Source organism: Citrus clementina, unplaced genomic scaffold (genome assembly GCF_000493195.1).
Source record: "Citrus clementina cultivar Clemenules unplaced genomic scaffold, Citrus_clementina_v1.0 scaffold_1, whole genome shotgun sequence".
Classification (NCBI taxonomy): domain Eukaryota; kingdom Viridiplantae; phylum Streptophyta; class Magnoliopsida; order Sapindales; family Rutaceae; genus Citrus; species Citrus x clementina.
In genome coordinates, this window is record NW_006263303.1 from 1,178,910 (window position 1) to 1,198,512 (window position 19,603).

The 19,603-nt window shown below is 34.7% G+C and overlaps 1 protein-coding gene across 1 annotated transcript; it reads left to right on the forward strand.

Annotated features, from left to right (window-relative positions):
• The first annotated feature begins 1,214 nt into the window (after positions 1-1,214).
• Positions 1,215-18,894, forward strand: LOC18053753 (CHD3-type chromatin-remodeling factor PICKLE). The gene is given in 32 exon segments (XM_024178554.1): positions 1,215-1,344; positions 4,100-4,249; positions 4,963-5,100; positions 5,195-5,349; positions 5,589-5,750; positions 6,157-6,404; positions 6,519-6,614; positions 6,717-6,853; positions 6,934-6,970; positions 6,973-7,145; positions 7,224-7,331; positions 7,525-7,575; positions 7,699-7,798; positions 8,495-8,637; positions 8,723-8,826; positions 9,017-9,155; positions 9,280-9,449; positions 10,001-10,067; positions 10,165-10,287; positions 11,261-11,370; positions 11,455-11,536; positions 13,344-13,541; positions 13,948-14,098; positions 14,191-14,296; positions 14,549-14,623; positions 15,590-15,651; positions 15,752-15,828; positions 16,085-16,215; positions 16,830-17,196; positions 17,566-17,701; positions 17,902-17,975; positions 18,200-18,894. Coding segments are annotated over 31 exon segments (4,386 nt in total). The 5' UTR covers positions 1,215-1,344; positions 4,100-4,102; the 3' UTR covers positions 18,719-18,894.
• Positions 18,895-19,603: the final 709 nt, after the last annotated feature.

A 19,603-nucleotide genomic window follows, 5' to 3' on the forward strand; every position in this document is an offset into this window, starting at 1 on the left:
TTCTTAACATGGTTACAAATTCAAATTATGTAATCAAAGTCACTAATAGTTGTAAAATTTTTATAAGTTAATGTTATAAATGCTTTTATCTCAATTAGCATTGTTGTTCTCGTAATGAGTTGTGAATACTAATCATTCAAAGTATTAGTCTCAGTTAGTATTGTTGAAATCATAATTAGGTGTGAATCTTAACCATTCAAAATACTATGTTGGATATATTAATTTTCATCAATACCGTTATCCTCTTATATGTAGTGAATATTAACAATTCAAAAGAATATTAGATAATTTTATTTTCAATATATGACCAATATCCGTATGCATACACATACACACACCACTGGATTCCATGAATGTCACTTGGTATTGTGAAAATACTAATGAATGTCACTTGCTATTGTGGAAATACAAACTATAACCTAATAACTCTCCAATATATATGATGTAAAGTAAATTTTGAAAAGTTAATAATACCCTTATGTTATCATACATTTTCCGTAGGACATGATGATTAAATTATTCCAAAATCTCGATAAATTATCGGTCTCATAACCCATGGATAAATATTAATCATTTAAAATATTGCACTTCATAAATATCCCAAATAGTATGTTATCCTCGTAACGAGTTGTGAATTCTAATAATTTTGAATCATATTAATTTATTTCCTTTACAATTTTATATAGATTGGGAAAGAAAAATACCCTTAATTTTCATAAAAACCACTTACCTTAAACTTTACCCTTGATTGTTTAAAAAAAACTAATTAAAAAATGAAAATAACTTAAAAGTGTACTCAATTTACAAAATGACCCTCATTGATCAATTTTCTTTTCTTTTGTTTTTGAAAGAAGCATGTTTCTTACTTTAATTATAAAAAAATGGTAATTTGAACATAAGTACCCTTAAGTAATATGGCTGAAATCATGAACATTGGCAAATAATCTTTTAGATGGTGACCAACTATTTAGTGCGACAGATATCTTGGGCTTTTATGTTCTAAAGACTCGTTTGTAACCATAAAAGTAAGTGATTAGTGAGTCATTTTTGTAAAACCGTTCAGGTTCTTTTGGTAAATTCGTAAAAAGTTTTAGAATAAAAAATATAATTAAAAGTCCATAGTACCCTTCCCAAATCATACCATTTAGGTGCCAAAGTTGGTTTATATATGTATGTATATGTATATATATATACGCACAAGGGGAGTTATTAAACAGTAGTTGCTGTCAAAATATTTCGACAGTCGCTAAAATCTCTCCCCATTTCTCTTTCGACACAGACGTTTTTGTTTCACCCAAATTTCGGTATCGGGTTCAAAGAGCTACTGGGTCCCGAAATTTGCTGGTAAATTCCGAACCTTTTGATTTTCGTCATACATTTTAACTAACAACTACTAAAGAATTATAATAACAAAAATTCGTGTTTTGATTTTGATTATTTTGTGTGTTTTTGGCAAATGGGTATTGCATTTCTGCTTCAGTTACTGCTTATATATATATATATATATGTTCAGAATTTATGTCTTTCTAAGTTAGGCTTTATTATTTGTTTAGTTGTTTCAGTTCAAGATTCATAATTGTCTCATTTTTGGGAACCTATAATTGCTTACGTAGTGAATTGTATGTGTGGATTTGTATTGCTCTGGGGTTCAGCTCTTGTGAATAATTTTAGGGTATATTTGGAATTGGCATGCTGCGGCTTTTAATTTGCTGCTGATGTAGGATTGGAATCACGAGCTTTCAGGTAAAAGTGGGTGTTCATTGTGATCACTCTAGCTGTTAATGGGGAAGCTGAAGCACAAATTGTTTGTCGGATTTATCTGTTCAATGTTTTGGATTATCCTTTTTTCCCGTATTTCACTTTTGGTAGTTGGTTTATATATCATTTAATAATCCTTATAACTTCATGAGGTGGCTGCGCCGCTTGCCAAAAGAATATAACTGCCGTTACTCTTAATTACTTACTTTCTTAATTTTTCCCTATACTTGAATGATATAGAGTAATATTCTAGATTTGTTACGCGCTTATAGTTTTCCGTACATTTGTTCTGAGCTTTAATAGTTTAACTATGAGTTAACACAAATCCCATTTTAATCGCATTGCTTGACACAGCTGCAGGTTTTTAGTAAACTTATTCAAGAATGAGATTTGAGGATATCATTACTTTCCAACACGTGATTTCTTCTTTTCTTTTGATGTTGTTCGACTGGCTGATTTTAATCTCCTTTTGATGATTCCCTGAATTTTTCTCTTCAGAATTATCTAAAATAACAGACTGTGACTCAAGCAAGTTTCAATTCCTTTTCTCCGTCTCTGTGTTTTTGACTTCTTGATCCTCTCTCACCTTGTTCATGCAATTCGTCATCTGTTTGAATAACATTTTGGAGAAGATTTTATTTTATTTCCCTTTTTTAAATTAACTTATAATTTAAATCAGAAATGTAGAGCTCATATCTTGAAGTTAGGTTTGGTTTTGGTAATGTTTCTTTTTTAAAGTGGTACAAATGAGCTTAATTCTCCTAGTCAGTTTGTGGTTTCTCACTAGAAACTACAATCACAGGAATTAAATTTGAAAGAAAAAAACAACTGCTTTTATATTATATCATGCTTAGTTGATTTTGTTGCCAAATATACTTCTTTTCATAATTCTTATGTTTTCCCCTTGATGCGTTTACTCGTCATAATTTTTATTTACATGTGAAGGGTTGTGGAGTTATTACCTTTCATGGCACTTCGCATATTATGCCGAACAGAAGCAATCAATAATCACTTTATTCTTCATTTTTTTTTTAGGTTGCTAATTACTAGATGTTGTTTGTTGCGTATCTTCCAGCCAAATCTCCACCTGTCTTTCAATGGTTATTTGCTTTTTGCGTGTTGACCTCTCTGTTACATTTATGATTCAAGTGATGTTGTTCTATATGAGCATACACACTGGTGTTTTAATTCATTTCTTGGGATAGGATAGTATGTTTTTGCAAATAATGCTGCTAGAATGTTCTAAGTTTGTTCAGAGGGCGAAGATCCAATTATGACTTCTGATAGTGGTACCCTTCTAAGTGATAATTAGATTCAAAAGTTTTATGTATATGGTTAAGAGGATGATGCTTGTTGTTTATGTCCTTAAATTGTTTTCTTTATTCATGGTTCTCATATCACTTATTTTGGCCTGCTTAGTTCCTAATTTATGAGGCAAAGCTTACTTGTACTTGAAGAAGAAGAGGAATTGAGAAAAAATATTCTTGCCAGTTTGTTTTCGTAAACAAAATAAGAAGAATAGAGAAATGGCCTATGGACCTAAAGGCATCTTCTTTCCTTGTAGCAAAGGGATTGGGGCCTATGTGTTAGAAATTATTGCCTCTCTCTTTGGTACATTTCCAAGGGTTTTTTGTCACCAAAAAAAAAAAAAAAAATGTAATTAAAAGGTAACAAAAGCACTGATGATGGAATAGAATATAAAATCTTTGGTGCTATGCGGGACTAAAATAAAAAGAAGCGAGTATTCATATAATTATATGTTAAAAAATGATAATACTTTTTTTTTAAAAAAAATTAATAAAGCAGTTAGTTAATAGTAATTTATTGAAGATTTATTTTCCAATTTTATATTTTATGCAGCTATGTATGCTTGTTACGTACTTATATCATTTTATTTAAAGAAATACTATGCTCAAAATGGTTAATTGAATTTAATGTTAGTTATAAACCATAGAAATTATTTTGTTTCTATAGTTATTGGGTGCTTGCGGTTGTTTTAATTTGAGGAATATGCAAAGAATGAAGTGTTCTATTTTACGTATTATGTGAATTTATGTTGTAATGACAAATAATAAATCCAAACCTTCCCGTGAGGGGAACAAGGGGGGAAGAGTGTGTTCGTAATTATGTTAATACCATTAATAATTCAAAAATATTAAAAAGGGCTAAGATCAGTCACTTATGTACAATACTTTTAATTCGTTTGGGATCATAATTTGTTGAACCATTGGGATTCCATTTGATATATAAGGTATCAGGAATTCCTTCTGAGTTCACTAGATGCCAATTAGGTCCGCTGAGAATTTATTAAAAATTGAATGGTTTTTTTCCTATCTTGCAGAATATGAGTAGCTTGGTTGAGAGGCTCCGGGTTAGATCAGATCGGAAGCCAATTTATCAGTTAGATGAATCGGATGATGATGCTGATTTTGAGCAAGGAAAACCTGGGACCACGGAGGAAAAGTTTGAAAGAATAGTCAGGATTGATGCGGTCTGTTTCTTGATTCTTTTTGTCTTTGAAATCCTCTTATAAGTATTTTTTTTTTCCTCGTCCGTTATATTAAGTTTTTCTTGCATCTCCTGATGCTGAGCTTTTGAACACAAAGAGTAAAAACTTGTATGTCTAACTGATTAATTAAGTATTTTCAGTTTTTTTGTGTAAATTACTTGCCTTTCTCAAAACTAAGGCATTCTTTTAAGTCTTGGGTTGGCAACTATATTGGTTACTGCATTTGGATTGTTTTAGATGATGGTCCGCATGAAATCAAACATTTACACGGCAGTTATTTAGGATTTGATTTTATCTGAAATGCATGCTTTTCACCATTGCTTAAAGCTTAGGGAACTAGATTTTAGTGATGAAGTACAGGCACAGTTTGCATGTAGATGAATGTCTTAGTTTCAAGCATTTCTCATGTCTCGGTTTTTGCATGTTGTTGAAGTATAATTGATAGGGTTATATCTCATAGTTCTGGCTTTTCATCACAGGCCTTTCACACTATTTGTTTTCACTTTATCATTAAAGTTTGTAATGGTAGGAAGGTCTTTGACAGACAAAACTAAAACTTGGGTGGTTGGTCATGCACTCATGCTTCTTGTATTGATATTGTTCTGAAATTTTTATTGTGCACTTATTTCCATGTTTAAAGCGTGGCTAGATGGTTTTTCTTCAATTTTAAGATGTTTCTGATTGTAAATTAACAGAAAGATGATTCATGTCAAGCCTGTGGAGAAAGTGAAAATCTTATGAGCTGTGATACTTGTACATATGCATACCATGCTAAGTGTTTGGTTCCTCCGCTAAAAGCTCCTCCTTCTGGCAGCTGGAGGTGCCCAGAATGTGTATGATTCTATCTTATGCTCAGTATTGTGTTTATTTTTGTTTAACTATTTGCTTGTATCTCTACGCTGAGAATTAACATTTTTATACCTGCAGGTTAGCCCGCTGAATGATATTGACAAAATATTGGACTGTGAGATGCGTCCAACTGTAGCTGGTGATAGTGATGTCTCTAAGCTGGGTTCTAAGCAGATATTTGTTAAACAGTATCTTGTAAAGTGGAAGGGATTATCTTATTTGCATTGCACTTGGTAAATCCCTTATTAATGGTATTAATTGAATACAAAACCTATTTGACTACTTGTTCCTTTAGAGCGGAGTAAAATTTGCAGTGAACTGTCTGATTTTCTATTTACTCTGTTTTAGCATTTTAGATTATGCTTTTCTCTAATCTATCTTGCTTTTCGGTGTTTCTTTTTACTCAGCAATGTTTGTGTTTTTGTGTTTTCTGGCAGTCTTAAGTAACCTGCTAGTTCTATTTTCTCCGCAGGGTACCTGAAAAAGAGTTCCTAAAAGCTTTCAAGTCCAATCCTCGTCTGAGGACTAAAGTAAACAATTTCCATCGCCAAATGTCATCAAACAATAATGCTGAAGAAGACTTTGTTGCCATTCGACCTGAGTGGACTACTGTTGATCGGATTCTTGCCTGCAGGTTTAACAATCTGAAACTTTTATCAGTACAGCCACACATGCACACAAGATTCTGTCTCTGTATTGTCTTTTTGTTGCTCCTGATTTGATTTAGTCTGGAGAATCTTCTTTTTTAAGTTTTGACATTGAATTGGACATTAGTGAGTTATGAAGGGGAGTTATTCTTTCTTTTCTCAAATGTTATGTGTCTTTCCTTTGGTAGAGTTCAGAATGTGTACATGTGGTTAAATCTTTAGTGTTAAAAATTTCATAATTTTAACAAATCTGTCCCTATTTATTTCTGGTTTGGTTCTTGATGAATGGCGGATAATATATTCTTTTGCAGTGAGTCTTTTACCATTGCTTTGTGGTGTTTCATTTTCATTTCTATTTTAGAATGACGTGAGTTTGTTTTTGAGATGTTGCAGGGGAGAGGATGACGAGAAGGAATATCTTGTGAAGTATAAAGAACTTTCCTATGATGAATGCTATTGGGAATATGAATCAGATATATCTGCATTTCAACCTGAAATTGAAAGATTTATCAAAATTCAGTCTAGATCACACAGATCGTCTTGTAATAAGCAGAAGAGTAGCCCTCAAGATGTTACTGAATCTACAAAGAAACCAAAAGAATTTCAACAGTATGAACATAGTCCTGAATTTCTTTCTGGAGGTATGTCATTGATATCTTTTTCCAAACTGGCAGGCTTGCATCAGATTTATGTTTTATTTTGCTTAATCATCGTGTATTTTTTAATATTTATTGTTTATTCTCTTGTAACTGAAGGTTCACTACATCCATATCAGCTTGAAGGACTGAACTTCTTACGTTTTTCTTGGTCCAAACAGACACATGTGATACTCGCTGATGAAATGGGTCTTGGTAGGTCTTGCTTTGATCTGTTCTGGATTTTGGAAAGAGCATTCCATGTTTGCATCTTTGTGACTTGATTTTGCCAATGCTTTGCTTTTTGTTTGGTTGTAGGCAAAACCATACAGAGTATTGCCTTTTTAGCATCTCTTTTTGGAGAGCGCATCTCTCCGCATTTAGTTGTAGCTCCACTTTCAACATTGCGAAACTGGGAACGTGAATTTGCAACTTGGGCACCACAAATGAATGTTGTATGTACATGGCATTTTTTCAGCTTCTTGTTATCATTTGTCAGAAAAAATTATCCTGAACTGTAGTTTGCATGTTGCAGGTTATGTATGTTGGCACTTCCCAAGCTCGTAATATTATCAGGAATATGAATTTTACTTCCCCAAAAATCCTAAGAAGGTCAAGAAAAAGAAATCTGGTCAAGTTGTCAGTGAAAGCAAGCAAGACAGGATAAAGTTTGATGTCCTCCTAACATCTTATGAGATGATTAACTTGGACAGTGCATCTTTGAAACCGATAAAGTGGCAATGCATGGTAAGGTTCTCTTGCTTATTTAGGGCATTGCCATTCTCCTATATCTGATTGCTGGTTAACACTGACATTCAAATGTAGATTGTTGATGAAGGTCACCGTCTAAAAAATAAGGATTCGAAATTGTTTTCTTCACTGAAGCAATATTCAACTAGACATCGTGTGCTCTTAACTGGAACACCTCTTCAGGTTGGTTGTTCTATTATGATAGTGTATTGTATTTTATGTTAGTGCTTACTTCCCATATTTTGCTATATTTCTTGACTAGTAATCTCACGTATCAGTGTATAACTTTAAAATTGATTCAAATTTTTGTCTTGCTATGTTTTACATGTATCCATGTTATATTATTGTGAACTTATGTGTACTTCTACATTCTCAGAACAATCTGGATGAACTTTTTATGCTCATGCACTTCCTTGATGCTGGGAAGGTTAGTGTGATTTCTGGTTTATCGAGTAATGATATTTACCTTTTGTTAAATTAAGATTGTTTGTCAAACTCGTTTATGAATTTGAAGAAAAGTTTGTGGTAGTTGATTACTAAATACATGCAGTTTGGAAGTTTAGAGGAGTTCCAGGAAGAGTTCAAGGATATAAATCAAGAGGAGCAGATTTCAAGACTTCATAGAATGTTGGCCCCCCATCTTCTTCGAAGTATAAATCTTAATCTTACTCTTCTATATTGCTGGCTTCATTTGACTTCTGTAATTGCTAGTGTTACTAAGTTTATTGTTGTGAGTGTGTTGATCATGGTTCAAATTTATGATAACTTGGTAATTGATCATTTTATTTCCTCTTTGTTCATTCCTGATATTGCTGTGATGTTTGAAATGTTGAATGTTATTAAAAAGGTTTCGGATCTTTAGTGTGTTTATATAAAATTGTAAATTTTAAGCAATTTTCTGATACAAAACAGAGAGAAGTGTCTAATATGAGTCTTGAATCTTTGTTGGTTCTTTTAGTTCCTACCAAATTAATTCGTACAGCAAGAATGTGCACTGTCTGGTTCTCACTTTCTTGACCCCATTCTTTTGAGTTACCTTCATGCTTCCATGGTATTTCTAATTTGAATCTGTCAATCCTCCAGTATGGCGATTGGCTTTTGTTTCTCATTGAAAACAATTGAATTGGTATTTCTCAATGTGATGCTTTTCTTGGGAGAAGTGCAATTTTTTATGTTTTTGACATGAAGGGCTTGATTTGGTTTTATTGAAAAGTAAATCTATCTTGATGGCTATATATCTTTTAGTCCAATGGGATGCTGATCGTCCATTCATACATTTTACCATTACATTCATATTTCAATATGTTGCTCAGAATGAGTGAACATGCTTTTAAATGCTACTGCAGGAGTGAAGAAAGATGTCATGAAGGAATTACCTCCCAAGAAGGAACTCATTTTACGTGTTGAATTAAGTAGTAAGCAGAAGGAATATTATAAGGCCATTCTGACACGTAACTATCAAATATTAACTCGACGGGGGGGTGCGCAGGTATGGTTGCATGTTTAAGTGAAGTAAACCCTTTTTTATTGCATTTTGACCTAACGAGGTACTATGTTCGTGTATATTGAACCAGATTTCTCTTATTAATGTCGTTATGGAATTGCGCAAGCTTTGTTGTCATCCTTATATGTTGGAAGGAGTTGAGCCAGATATAGAAGATACAAATGAATCTTTCAAGTAATCTTCTACGCTATGATATTTTATTCTGAAATTACCTTTTTATGTATTCTGATGATTTAGATTTTAGATGATAGACCTTAGTTTTTTTTTTTTTTTCCCCTTTTTGGGATTTTCAATTAGGCCAAAGATATAACCTGGCTTGAATCACACTGATATCTGCTTCTGCATTCTTTTTATTAAATGACAGGCAGCTGCTGGAATCTTCTGGGAAACTGCAACTCTTGGATAAAATGATGGTGAAACTTAAAGAGCAGGGACATAGAGTTCTTATATATTCGCAGTTCCAGCACATGCTGGACTTACTAGAAGATTACTTAACTTTTAAGGTACAATAGTAATTTACTTTGCTCACATTTTTTAATGTTTATAATTTGAATGCTGCAGCAGTTGATGACTTTTTGGCATGTATGGATAATTGGGATCTTTCTTGGTCAAAATTTTTATTTTCAGAAATGGCAGTACGAGCGGATAGATGGCAAGGTTGGTGGAGCTGAGAGACAGATACGCATAGATCGATTTAATGCCAAAAATTCTTCCAGATTTTGTTTTTTGCTCTCTACTAGGGCTGGGGGCTTGGGAATTAACCTTGCGACGGCAGACACAGTTATCATATATGACAGGTAAAATGCTTTCTTTCTAACATTCATTTCTCCTTCTCTTGTTACTAAGCATGATTGTCAATTCTGAGGCATTGCAGCATCAATGGGATGTGAGTTGGAGCATGTAAAATGATTATGAATGAAAGATTTATGGAACACTTGCTTTTATACATTTGTTGTAATTGATCAAGTGTCCTAATATGTTGAAGTTTTTTTGCATAAATAGAATGCCTTATCAGTAGTTTTATACTTTTTGTTATATTCCACCAGTGTTTAGTCTAACACTGCTTAGATGCTCAAGTGTATCTTATGGTTTTGCCATTTGCGAATTTCATAATTCCTAGAATCTTCAAAGAGAACAGGAAAGTTTTGCTCTTTGTTTTCTTCTGAATTGCATATGTATTTGAGCAGCTATTGACAAGATAACCAGTTCTCTGATCTGTCTCCTGATGCACAATGTTTCACTGTCACCATATTCTATTAATAATACTGACAGCCCCAAGGGCGTATCCTAATTGATCAGTTAATTCTTATATTCTGACAAGTTTTTAGAATTTTTTAACTTTTTGTAGTGATTGGAATCCTCATGCCGATCTACAAGCAATGGCTAGAGCTCATCGACTGGGGCAGACCAACAAGGTTGTAGCTATTCTCCCCCCCAATCCCTGATATGTTGAGGTAGATCATTGATGTTGGGCTTATTTTTAATATGAGAAATATTGTTTTGGTTTTGTAGGTAATGATTTTTAGGCTCATAACGCGAGGATCCATTGAAGAAAGGATGATGCAAATGACTAAGAAGAAAATGGTTCTAGAGCATCTTGTTGTAGGGAGGCTAAAGGCCCAGAACATTAATCAGGTAACAATCTTCTTTCAGACGTGGAGGCTTCTTTCTTGCTCTGTGGAAGGCATTTTGGAGCTTGTCTTCTTGTGGACTAGGAGTTGGAAAAATGATGTATGGGTTTGTGATGCTGTAGAAAGGGCTAGAAAGTTGACTATCAGCAAAGAAATTGGTTAAAGGATAATTTTTTATGCTGGAAAAATATGGTTTATTAGCATTATTGCCCTTGCCTTTGGATTGGCAGAAAATTAGACTGACCTGGTGTTTTCTAAGTTCATAAGACTTCCTGTGCAGAGTTTTTGACATGCCAGGAAAGCTTCGGATGAATTTAAGGGGAGATATTTTTAGAAATTAAGAGGAGCTTCTGAGAATGATTTATAAACCAGCCATTGCATATGATTTTGCTGTACATTTCAATGATATTAACCTTTAAGGGTTTGAGGTTCAATTATATTCAGTTTTGTCATGAGTCCTCCTTAACCTTCTTTGTCGTATCAGCTACTTGTTGTTCTGATCATTATATTTGAGCTAATTCTTCGAGGAATGTTAGTTCTTGCCTTTGCTGTGGACCATAGAATGTGCCTTGTTTAACTCTAATATCTCCTCTTACCCTCTCTTTGGTATTAATGTATGTATGTGATAAGTTCTTGCATTAGCTATCAGCTATACATTGTCACACACTCCCTCTTCCCTTGAAAACCAATCCTCTCTCTGCAATTATTGTGTATTGTGTATGTATGTGATTAGTTTTTGCTGTGGACTATGTATTGTTTGTGGTTACCCTCTTCTTCAACCCCCACCCCTTCTCTTTTAGTTTCTTATTTATCACTGTTATCATGTTTGGATGTGAGTTAGATCTTGTGTTTGCTGCAAACAATGAACTGTTTGCTGTTTCCATCTTTCCCTTGCCCCTCCTTCCTTAACTATTATGCATACACGTGAGACTAGCATGAATGCAAGAGTCTGAGGAACTGAATCACTTCTACTTTAGGAAGAGTTGGATGACATCATCAGGTATGGATCAAAGGAACTATTTGCTGATGAGAATGATGAAGGTGGAAAATCCCGCCAAATTCATTACGATGATGCTGCTATAGATAGGTAATTTTGGAGGTTGCTTGAGATCCACAGGTTTGTATTCAAATACCTAAGCTTAAATATATTACTTCTTTGTTTCTTTCATAGATTACTTGACCGCGATCAAGTTGGAGATGAAGAGGCTTCCTTGGATGATGAAGATGAAGACGGATTTCTGAAGGCTTTCAAGGTTTTGTCTTCAATTATAAATATATGCATGTTAATATGCGATTCTTTTCTATTGATTGATGTTAGATATGATTTTTCTAGTTCTATTGAAAAGGTTATTTGAATTAGAGTTTCTTTATCTTGGTGAATGAAAAGATAGAACTCACCTTTTCTTTTTCTTCTTGTTGGGCCTACTTTCTTTGGTGAAAGGTTTAAAAGTATGTAGTTGTAGTCAGTTTGTGTATATTGGACTGTATTTTAGATGTCACTTATTTAGGACTTTTTTTTTTTCTATTTTTATAGGTTATTTTTATTCATTTTAATTGTGTACTCGGTCAGCATTCTGCTGGTGATGGAAAATTTTAGATGCGCTCTTGCATGAGAAAGTGGTCATATGACAGTAACTGAAGTGGATGCTTAGCTGTTTAACTACACTATCTTTTTACTTTGGACAAAGTTACCAACTATCACCATTTTTGTTTAGACCATTCATTTCCTTGTCTCTGTAAGAACTTTGTGGAGCCAAATATTGAGAATTTCCTATATTAATGGTGCCAAATATTCAATTTAATCATAAAGAAGCAAATGGCGCAGTCTTATATTCTAGCAATTTTATACAACTTGCTACATTCTACTATTCCTAGCTTTCATTGCCTTTTAAGCGGATATGCGGTTTTTGGTTAAATCCATGAACCACCCATGATAAGCCTTGTCGTTACGTAAATAAACTCTGTTAATTATTAACTTACTAATTCGTAAGGATATCAAAAATCTTAATCATTAAGGATTTAAACCTAGCACATGTTTTTCATTTAATTTTTGCCTATTAAATTCCTTATAGAAGAGAATATGCAGGGAATTGCTCCGTAATCAATTTCATGCTTTATTCTATCTTTTCTATAATTCTATCTTCCCATTAGGATTGTTCCTTTGTTTGTCTTGAGTTGTGATTAGGTATGATGTGGGTTCTTATACAATAGATTGATCATGGAGTAAAGGAGTAGCATTGCCACTTTTTAGTAGAAATTCTACTGTTTGTACTTTAAAAGGACAGGATCACTTTTTAAATATTTCACATTTAAATTGAGGTAAGCATTTTTAGCATAATAATGTGGATGCTTGTACAATAGATAGATCATGGAGTAAGATTACTATGTACTATTAGCAAATCTACCGATCACACTTGAAAATGGACGGATCATTTTTTAAATTCTTCCATCTAGCATAATAGCGGTCTGATCGTAGAAGTCTTGTACTTGGCCATGTGTTAAACACGTCTTCAGCGCATTCACTAATGCGAAGACTTTGATGGTTAAGACTGTATTCAGGTGACAAATTTTGAGATCTTACTCCGGATTGAGCGGACTAGCACTATGCAATGACCTGTCAGTCATTAAGTTGCCTTAGTGACAAAATCTGGTCGAATCTGGAAAGGTTTTGCAATGCACCAGTTTTCCGCAACTTTTTCATGTGCTGCTTCTTGCATGTAAATCAAGATCACTGGAAACCTCTCAAAAAGTGAAATTAGGACCGCATTAAGTAATAAATCCTTTTGGATTTTTTTTTTTTTTTGCCTAAATTAGTACTCAAATTGCGTGTGGATTACTAAACTTGAGATAAGACGGGTTACCTTTTCTGGCCATTAATTATTGGATTGTTAGTGAGGAAATCTGTTGACTGCCAAATATAATTCCTATCTTGTTCACCGCTTACTGTTCCTTATTTGAGCCAGGGCCACATTGTTTGCGGTAGAACTTTTTGTATAAATTTACTTTATAAATATATTGAACTATGCCTGGTTATTAAGAAGGGCATTATTATATGTTTAGGTGGCAAATTTTGAATATATTGAAGAAGTGGAGGCTGCAGCAGAGGAGGAAGCTCAAAAATTGGCCGCGGAAAATAAATCTAGCATGAGCAATTCTGAAAGATCAAGTTACTGGGAAGAGTTGCTGAAAGACAGGTACGAAGTGCATAAAGTTGAGGAGTTCAACGCTTTAGGAAAAGGAAAGAGAAGCCGTAAGCAGGTATTTCATCATGGCCTTGCTTCAGTTCTATTAGACAGGGTAAATTGAAACAGTAAAAGGGTTTGTGTCTATAAGATCATGCCTGATCTTGGAAAACCCTGGGTTCAAGTGGCTGAGTGGTGATCTGGCATCAGCACCAACTCAGCAGTCTGGGTAAAGTCGGTTATTGTGGGATTCTGGGTATTTTTGTTGCTTGATTAAAAAAGGAAGATTACAACTATTAATAGATGTCTGCTTTCTTGTGACTAAATTATAGTTTTGCTGCTGTTTTTTCAATTTCCTCCCTATTTTGATATGCAGCAAACAAGGAAAAAGGGGGGGGGGGGGGGGGGGAATCAGTTTAATCACTGTAGAAATGGAATTAATTTAGAAATTGGATTGACTTGTGCTTTTTGATCTTTTTTAGATGGTGTCTGTTGAAGAAGATGATCTAGCTGGTTTGGAAGATGTAAGCTCTGAAGGTGAGGATGATAACTATGAAGCTGACTTGACGGACGGCGACACCACATCCAGTGGAACTCAACCTGGCCGGAAACCCAACAAGAAGAGATCTCGTGGTATTTTCTTCTATCCTAGTTCTATTTGATTCAGTAAGAAAATTGGATGATAGTATTTTCATTATCAGGCCACTTTTGGCAATTGTTTGCAGTGGATAGTATGGAGCCACCTCCTCTGATGGAAGGTGAAGGGAGGTCATTCAGAGTGCTAGGTTTCAGCCAAAACCAGAGGGCTGCATTTGTACAAATATTAATGAGGTTAACTCTTCACCTTTTTAGATTTTGGTACTTCAGTTGTATTTTTGTTACGTATATTCCACCCCATTCTTTTGCTACCTTCCCGCCTTTTGTTTGTCTCTTTGTGTGCGCGTCCATGTTTTGGTGCTTGTTTATTTTAATGTATGACTAGATTGTGGTGAGAATCTAAGGATTTAACAAGAATTATATTGTGAGTTTATATCTAGTAGTGCAGATCTTGCATTTTGTCTTACTCTGGGATGGTGATTACAGGTTTGGGGTCGGGGACTTCGACTGGAAGGAATTTACCCCTCGCTTAAAACAGAAGAGCTATGAAGAAATAAGAGAGTATTTAACTGAACTTTGCTTCATATGCTTTTAATTGTGGTTTAGCGTTGTAGTCTAATTGATGTTTGCAGCTTTTACTGGTGGTATTACTTATCTATTTGATTGGCTATTGTTTGAATGTGCTTAAAATTGTTGCTGAATCTTCTCAGGTCCAAAGGCATTCAAATGATTCTAAGCATGAATATTCATTAATTTATATAATAAGTCATTTATGTTGCTTTTATGAGTGTGCAATTATTTGGAGGTATAACTATCTTTAGATATGAATTGGGATTCACTTAGACCATCTTAGGCTGCGGTCTAGCTCTCTCTCTCTCTCTGGCTGTATGAGGAAATTTCAATTCTCGAGTCAGATTAATGTAATGGGATATTTCATGATAAGTGGTTAGTCATTTCATTTCCCTTAATATCAATTGTATTGATTTGATGTGAGTGAAAATGCTAAAGCTTATCATAGTCATTTCTAAGCATGTAATGAGTCTCCTACATTCATGCTTTTGCTTTAACTAGACCTTCTCAACAGTCTGTTAAGATGTTTACACGTAATCTTTGAATCTAAGGAGTGTTTTTTAGCAAGATTAAACAGTCCAGCTGCGTTCAAGAATCTATGGCTAGGATCAACATCCTTGTATCATTTCCCCCTCCTCAATCAGCACCTTCCCCAGTCATTGTTGAAAGTTATCTCACTAGGTCTGTGGTCCTTTTTTCTTGCTCAAGAATGACAACAGGCCCTTTTAACTCTTCACTCTGTCTGTACCATAGAGTTGACTATCACTCATGTTCTAGAGTCAATTGAGAAATTTGTAATTAATTGAGTCTCTTAAGAAATGGAATAATATATTAAGATAGATTTCAGGGCAGGGTTTCATTTTTCCTTTTGTCCATATTTGGCATATTCGCTGATATTGTTAGTTTTTATTATTTTTTAATTTTTTATTAAAAAATTAATTTAAAAAAAAAAAACAGGTATGGGATCCTTTTCTTGACCCACATTACTGAAGATATAACCGACTCTCCAACCTTCTCAGGTAATTGAATTTCTCCATTGTTTGCTCTCTCTCTTTTTCCCTCTGCTCTGTTCATTCGCTATGCAGCTAATATTTCATTGATTTTGTTTCCTTGTTGTAGATGGTGTTCCAAAAGAGGGGCTTAGAATTCAGGATGTGCTTGTAAGGATAGCGGTCTTGCTTTTGATTAGAGATAAGGCAAGTTTGTGAAAGGAAATTTATGATTCTTTCAGAAACATTTTACCTCTTGGCATTTGGAAAATTCACTTAACCATTGCTATGTATCACATGTATTTTGTCATTTGTAGAGTCTCATTATTTCACTCTATATTCTAGGGTTTGTTTGCCCAATGCATTTCATTATTTTGCTTTATATTTGTCAAGGTTGTTTTCTTGATGCATTTAACTTCTCTTACAGTGATCATAACTATTCTTTTGTAATTTGGAATTATAGGTGAAATTCTTATCACAAAAGCCAGGCACTCCTCTTTTTACAGATGACATATATTTGCGCTATCCAGGACTGAGGGGTGGAAAGTTTTGGAAGGAGGAACACGATTCATTATTACTGCGCGCTGTGCTAAAGTATGTTTCTTGCTTTATTTAACACGCTGAAACATGTATCTGTATTACAATAGATATTACCTTTTCTTTGGTGTTATGCGCATCTGTCAATAAATTTGCATTACTGGCTAATGAATTCTTTGTATGTTTTGAAGTGCTGCATTGCTTGTAGCTTTATATCTCATTTTTGCATGTTAGTGTTTGTCCCTGTTGCTTATCCTGATTAATGTGATCCTGTTTTAACTATGCTTCCCAAATGTCAAGCTATATTGGAGTTTGGTTCTGTCCTGTATCTATACAGTTCTCAAGATGTAAGTATTTTATTTTATATCTATACAAATGTGAGTTCTGCCGATCCCTCAGCTACTGCAATATCTGTGTTCTCTTTGGTTAGATGATGGATATTGATTGAACATTAGGTACCAAAGCTTGCACTTACCATAATCTGATCTCAGGTTTATGCATTTATGAGGGAATATGTGTATATATGTACGGATATATGCATTTCATGCTAAGGAAGAGTTGGATATTAATGTCTCTCTTCGATATTATCAGATTTCATTGTTTAGCTCTCTTAAACTTGGAGCTAATAAAGAATTCCTTCCCCCCCTCCCCCCCCAACAATGAATATCTAGGCATGGGTATGGTAGATGGCAAGCTATTGTTGATGATAAGGACTTGAAGGTTCAGGAGGTCATCTGTCAAGAATTGAATCTCCCCTTTATAAATCTACCTGTCCCTGGAGCCAGTTCTCAAGCACCAAATGGTGCTAATTCAGCCAATCCAGAAGCACTCCAAATGCAGGGAAACAGCACTGGGAATGATTCAGCAGCTGCTGGTGTCCAAGGAACAACTGATGCTGCAAATCAAGCACAAGTATATCAAGATTCTTCTGTATTATATCATTTCAGAGATATGCAGAGAAGACAAGTTGAATTTATCAAGAAAAGAGTGCTTCTTCTTGAGAAAGGGCTTAATGCAGAGTACCAGAAAGAATACTTTGTGAGTCAATCAAATCTTGAAAAACCTTTGTTTCATTAAATTTGTTTTCCGATGGTGTATGAAGAGAGCAGAGTTTTACTATTTTTTCAGTAGCATGCCTTGCTGTGCTTTCTTCTCCAATTACAATGCTTCACCTGACACTGTTTATTTCTGGACTATTCTATTGCTATATGTTTTAGGTGTATTCTATGACACAGCCAAAGACATCTCATTTGATCCAGTCTATGTGCATTTGATAGAATTAAACTGCTACTCTATTGTAGCTTGAACCGTCAACTGTATTTTTGTGTCTAAATTTGTTACGGTGATTATTTGGCTTTACGTAGTTTTCATTTAATCTGCTTTTCTTTCAATCTTTCCTGTTTGCAGGGTGATGATGTAAAATCAAATGAGATCCCGAGTGAAGAGCCTGAGAGTGAAAGAAAGACAACAGAAAGACCAAGTCCAACCTCAATGGAGATTGATTCCCAAATGGTTGATCAGTTGCCAAAATTAGAGGCAATTAGTAAGGACATTGTTATATCTTAAACTGTGTTAATCATATACAATGATAAACAAATTTCAGTATGTACATGTTACGCATTTAGTTTGTGCCTGTTACTGCCAGTTTTCTGAATCATTCTTTTTAGTCTGTTGCATTGTCCAATGTTGACTTGGTTTATCCCTTGTATAAGTTCCCTGCTGAGTACTGTTCCTTCACTGCAGCATCAGAAGAAATATCAGCAGCTGCTTGTGACAGTGATGCAGATCGATTGGGATTGGCTCAGCATTATAATGAGGTAAATCATTTTCATTGACATTGGGGTTTGAGCACATGCATATGTCCTTGTGAAGTGGCAGCATTGGCCAGTTAGGTTGCCTATTGGGTTCACATTAACTGTGGGGAAAAAGGAGGGAAGAAAGACTGAATATTGATTGGAAAAGAGAACTGATTTTGTCTCTGTGCCCTTTCCAATGCTAATTAACATATTATGTTCACTGGTTTTAATCTATTCATTGGCAGATGTGCAAGGTACTGGAAGAAAATGTTCATGAAGTAGTGAAGACATCTTTAACAAGCCAGCCGGCAAGTGCTCAATTGAGGACGAATCTCCAACTTCTAGAAACCCTTTGTGAAGATGTAAACCAGATTCTCTCTACCCAGACAAGTCCTCCATTGGAGCAGCCAATGCCAAATGAAGATAAAGAGTTGCAGCCTGAAATTCAGAGCACCTCTGCAGAGCCAAGTTTGCCGCAGACAGAGCGAGGTGTCAACAAGCTTGATGCTGTGGTGGAAACTGAGGTAAAGGGTACACCAGAATCCGAGCCAACAGTAGAAGGAAGTAAAGCATCGAGTAAAAATCCTGCTGTCGCAGACGTGGATTCATCTCCAGCTGATCCCACATCTTTGCTGGGGAAAACCGGTACTGGCATGGAAATGGCAGAAGCTAAAAATGACGCTGACATCAAAACTGATGATAAGCCTACTGGGAAAGAAAATTCTCAGGGAGACAAGACGGGGGTCATTGTTTTAGATGATTAAATGTATACATTTTCAAACTCAGAACTTATTTTAGTTATCAGCAATCCAGAGACAGAGAAATCTAATAACAGTAGTTTCTCCAGAACTTTGTTATTCATTTTCAAACTGGTAAGCAGATAAAATGATTTGTGGAGATGCTACCTATTGCATGCATCTACTTCCGAGTTTCTTACTTCTATATTGCACCTGGTTTGATTCTAGTAAAGCCAATTGCAGCACTCACGAGCTACTAATGTTTCAGTTGGAGGCTATCAGCCATCTTTCATTAAGAGTTTTAACTGACGTCTAAGCGTCCTCTCCCTTCAACCCTTTCGCTTTGTTATTCATTATACTTTTAATCCAACCCTATAGATGAAACAACCAAAGGGTAGAATCACCAACTTCAATCACTTGACTTTGACAAACGAAGTTAAAAGATCAGACTTTTATGGCTTTGTCTGCTCTTTAGTTCGGTAGCTTCTAGCCTCCTAGTCTCCTACCAAGTAATGATGGGTAAACTACTCCTACACTTCCTTTTGAAGCAGCAAAAATTGCAACAAAATTATGCACGCCAGTGGCACAAGTTAAAGGTTTGTTTGTTACCTTTTGAGTAAATTAAAGAGATCATGAAATAAAGCGATAAATAATTACATATAATCAATTTCTTAATCAATTCGTACATGTCTTAAAATTATGCGCGTGCATGATCCATGTTCAATATATAACTTAGTTAATTTCTTGACTTTCCATGAGATCACTGAACACTCTATATAGTTTCATTTGATCTTTGAAGTGAATTTCTTTTTACCTCTCCCTAAATCTCATCTTACAGTGATCACTCAACCTTTATTCTTTCATTACCTTCCTCTTTATTCATAACCAATAATATCCACGTATATATTTGCT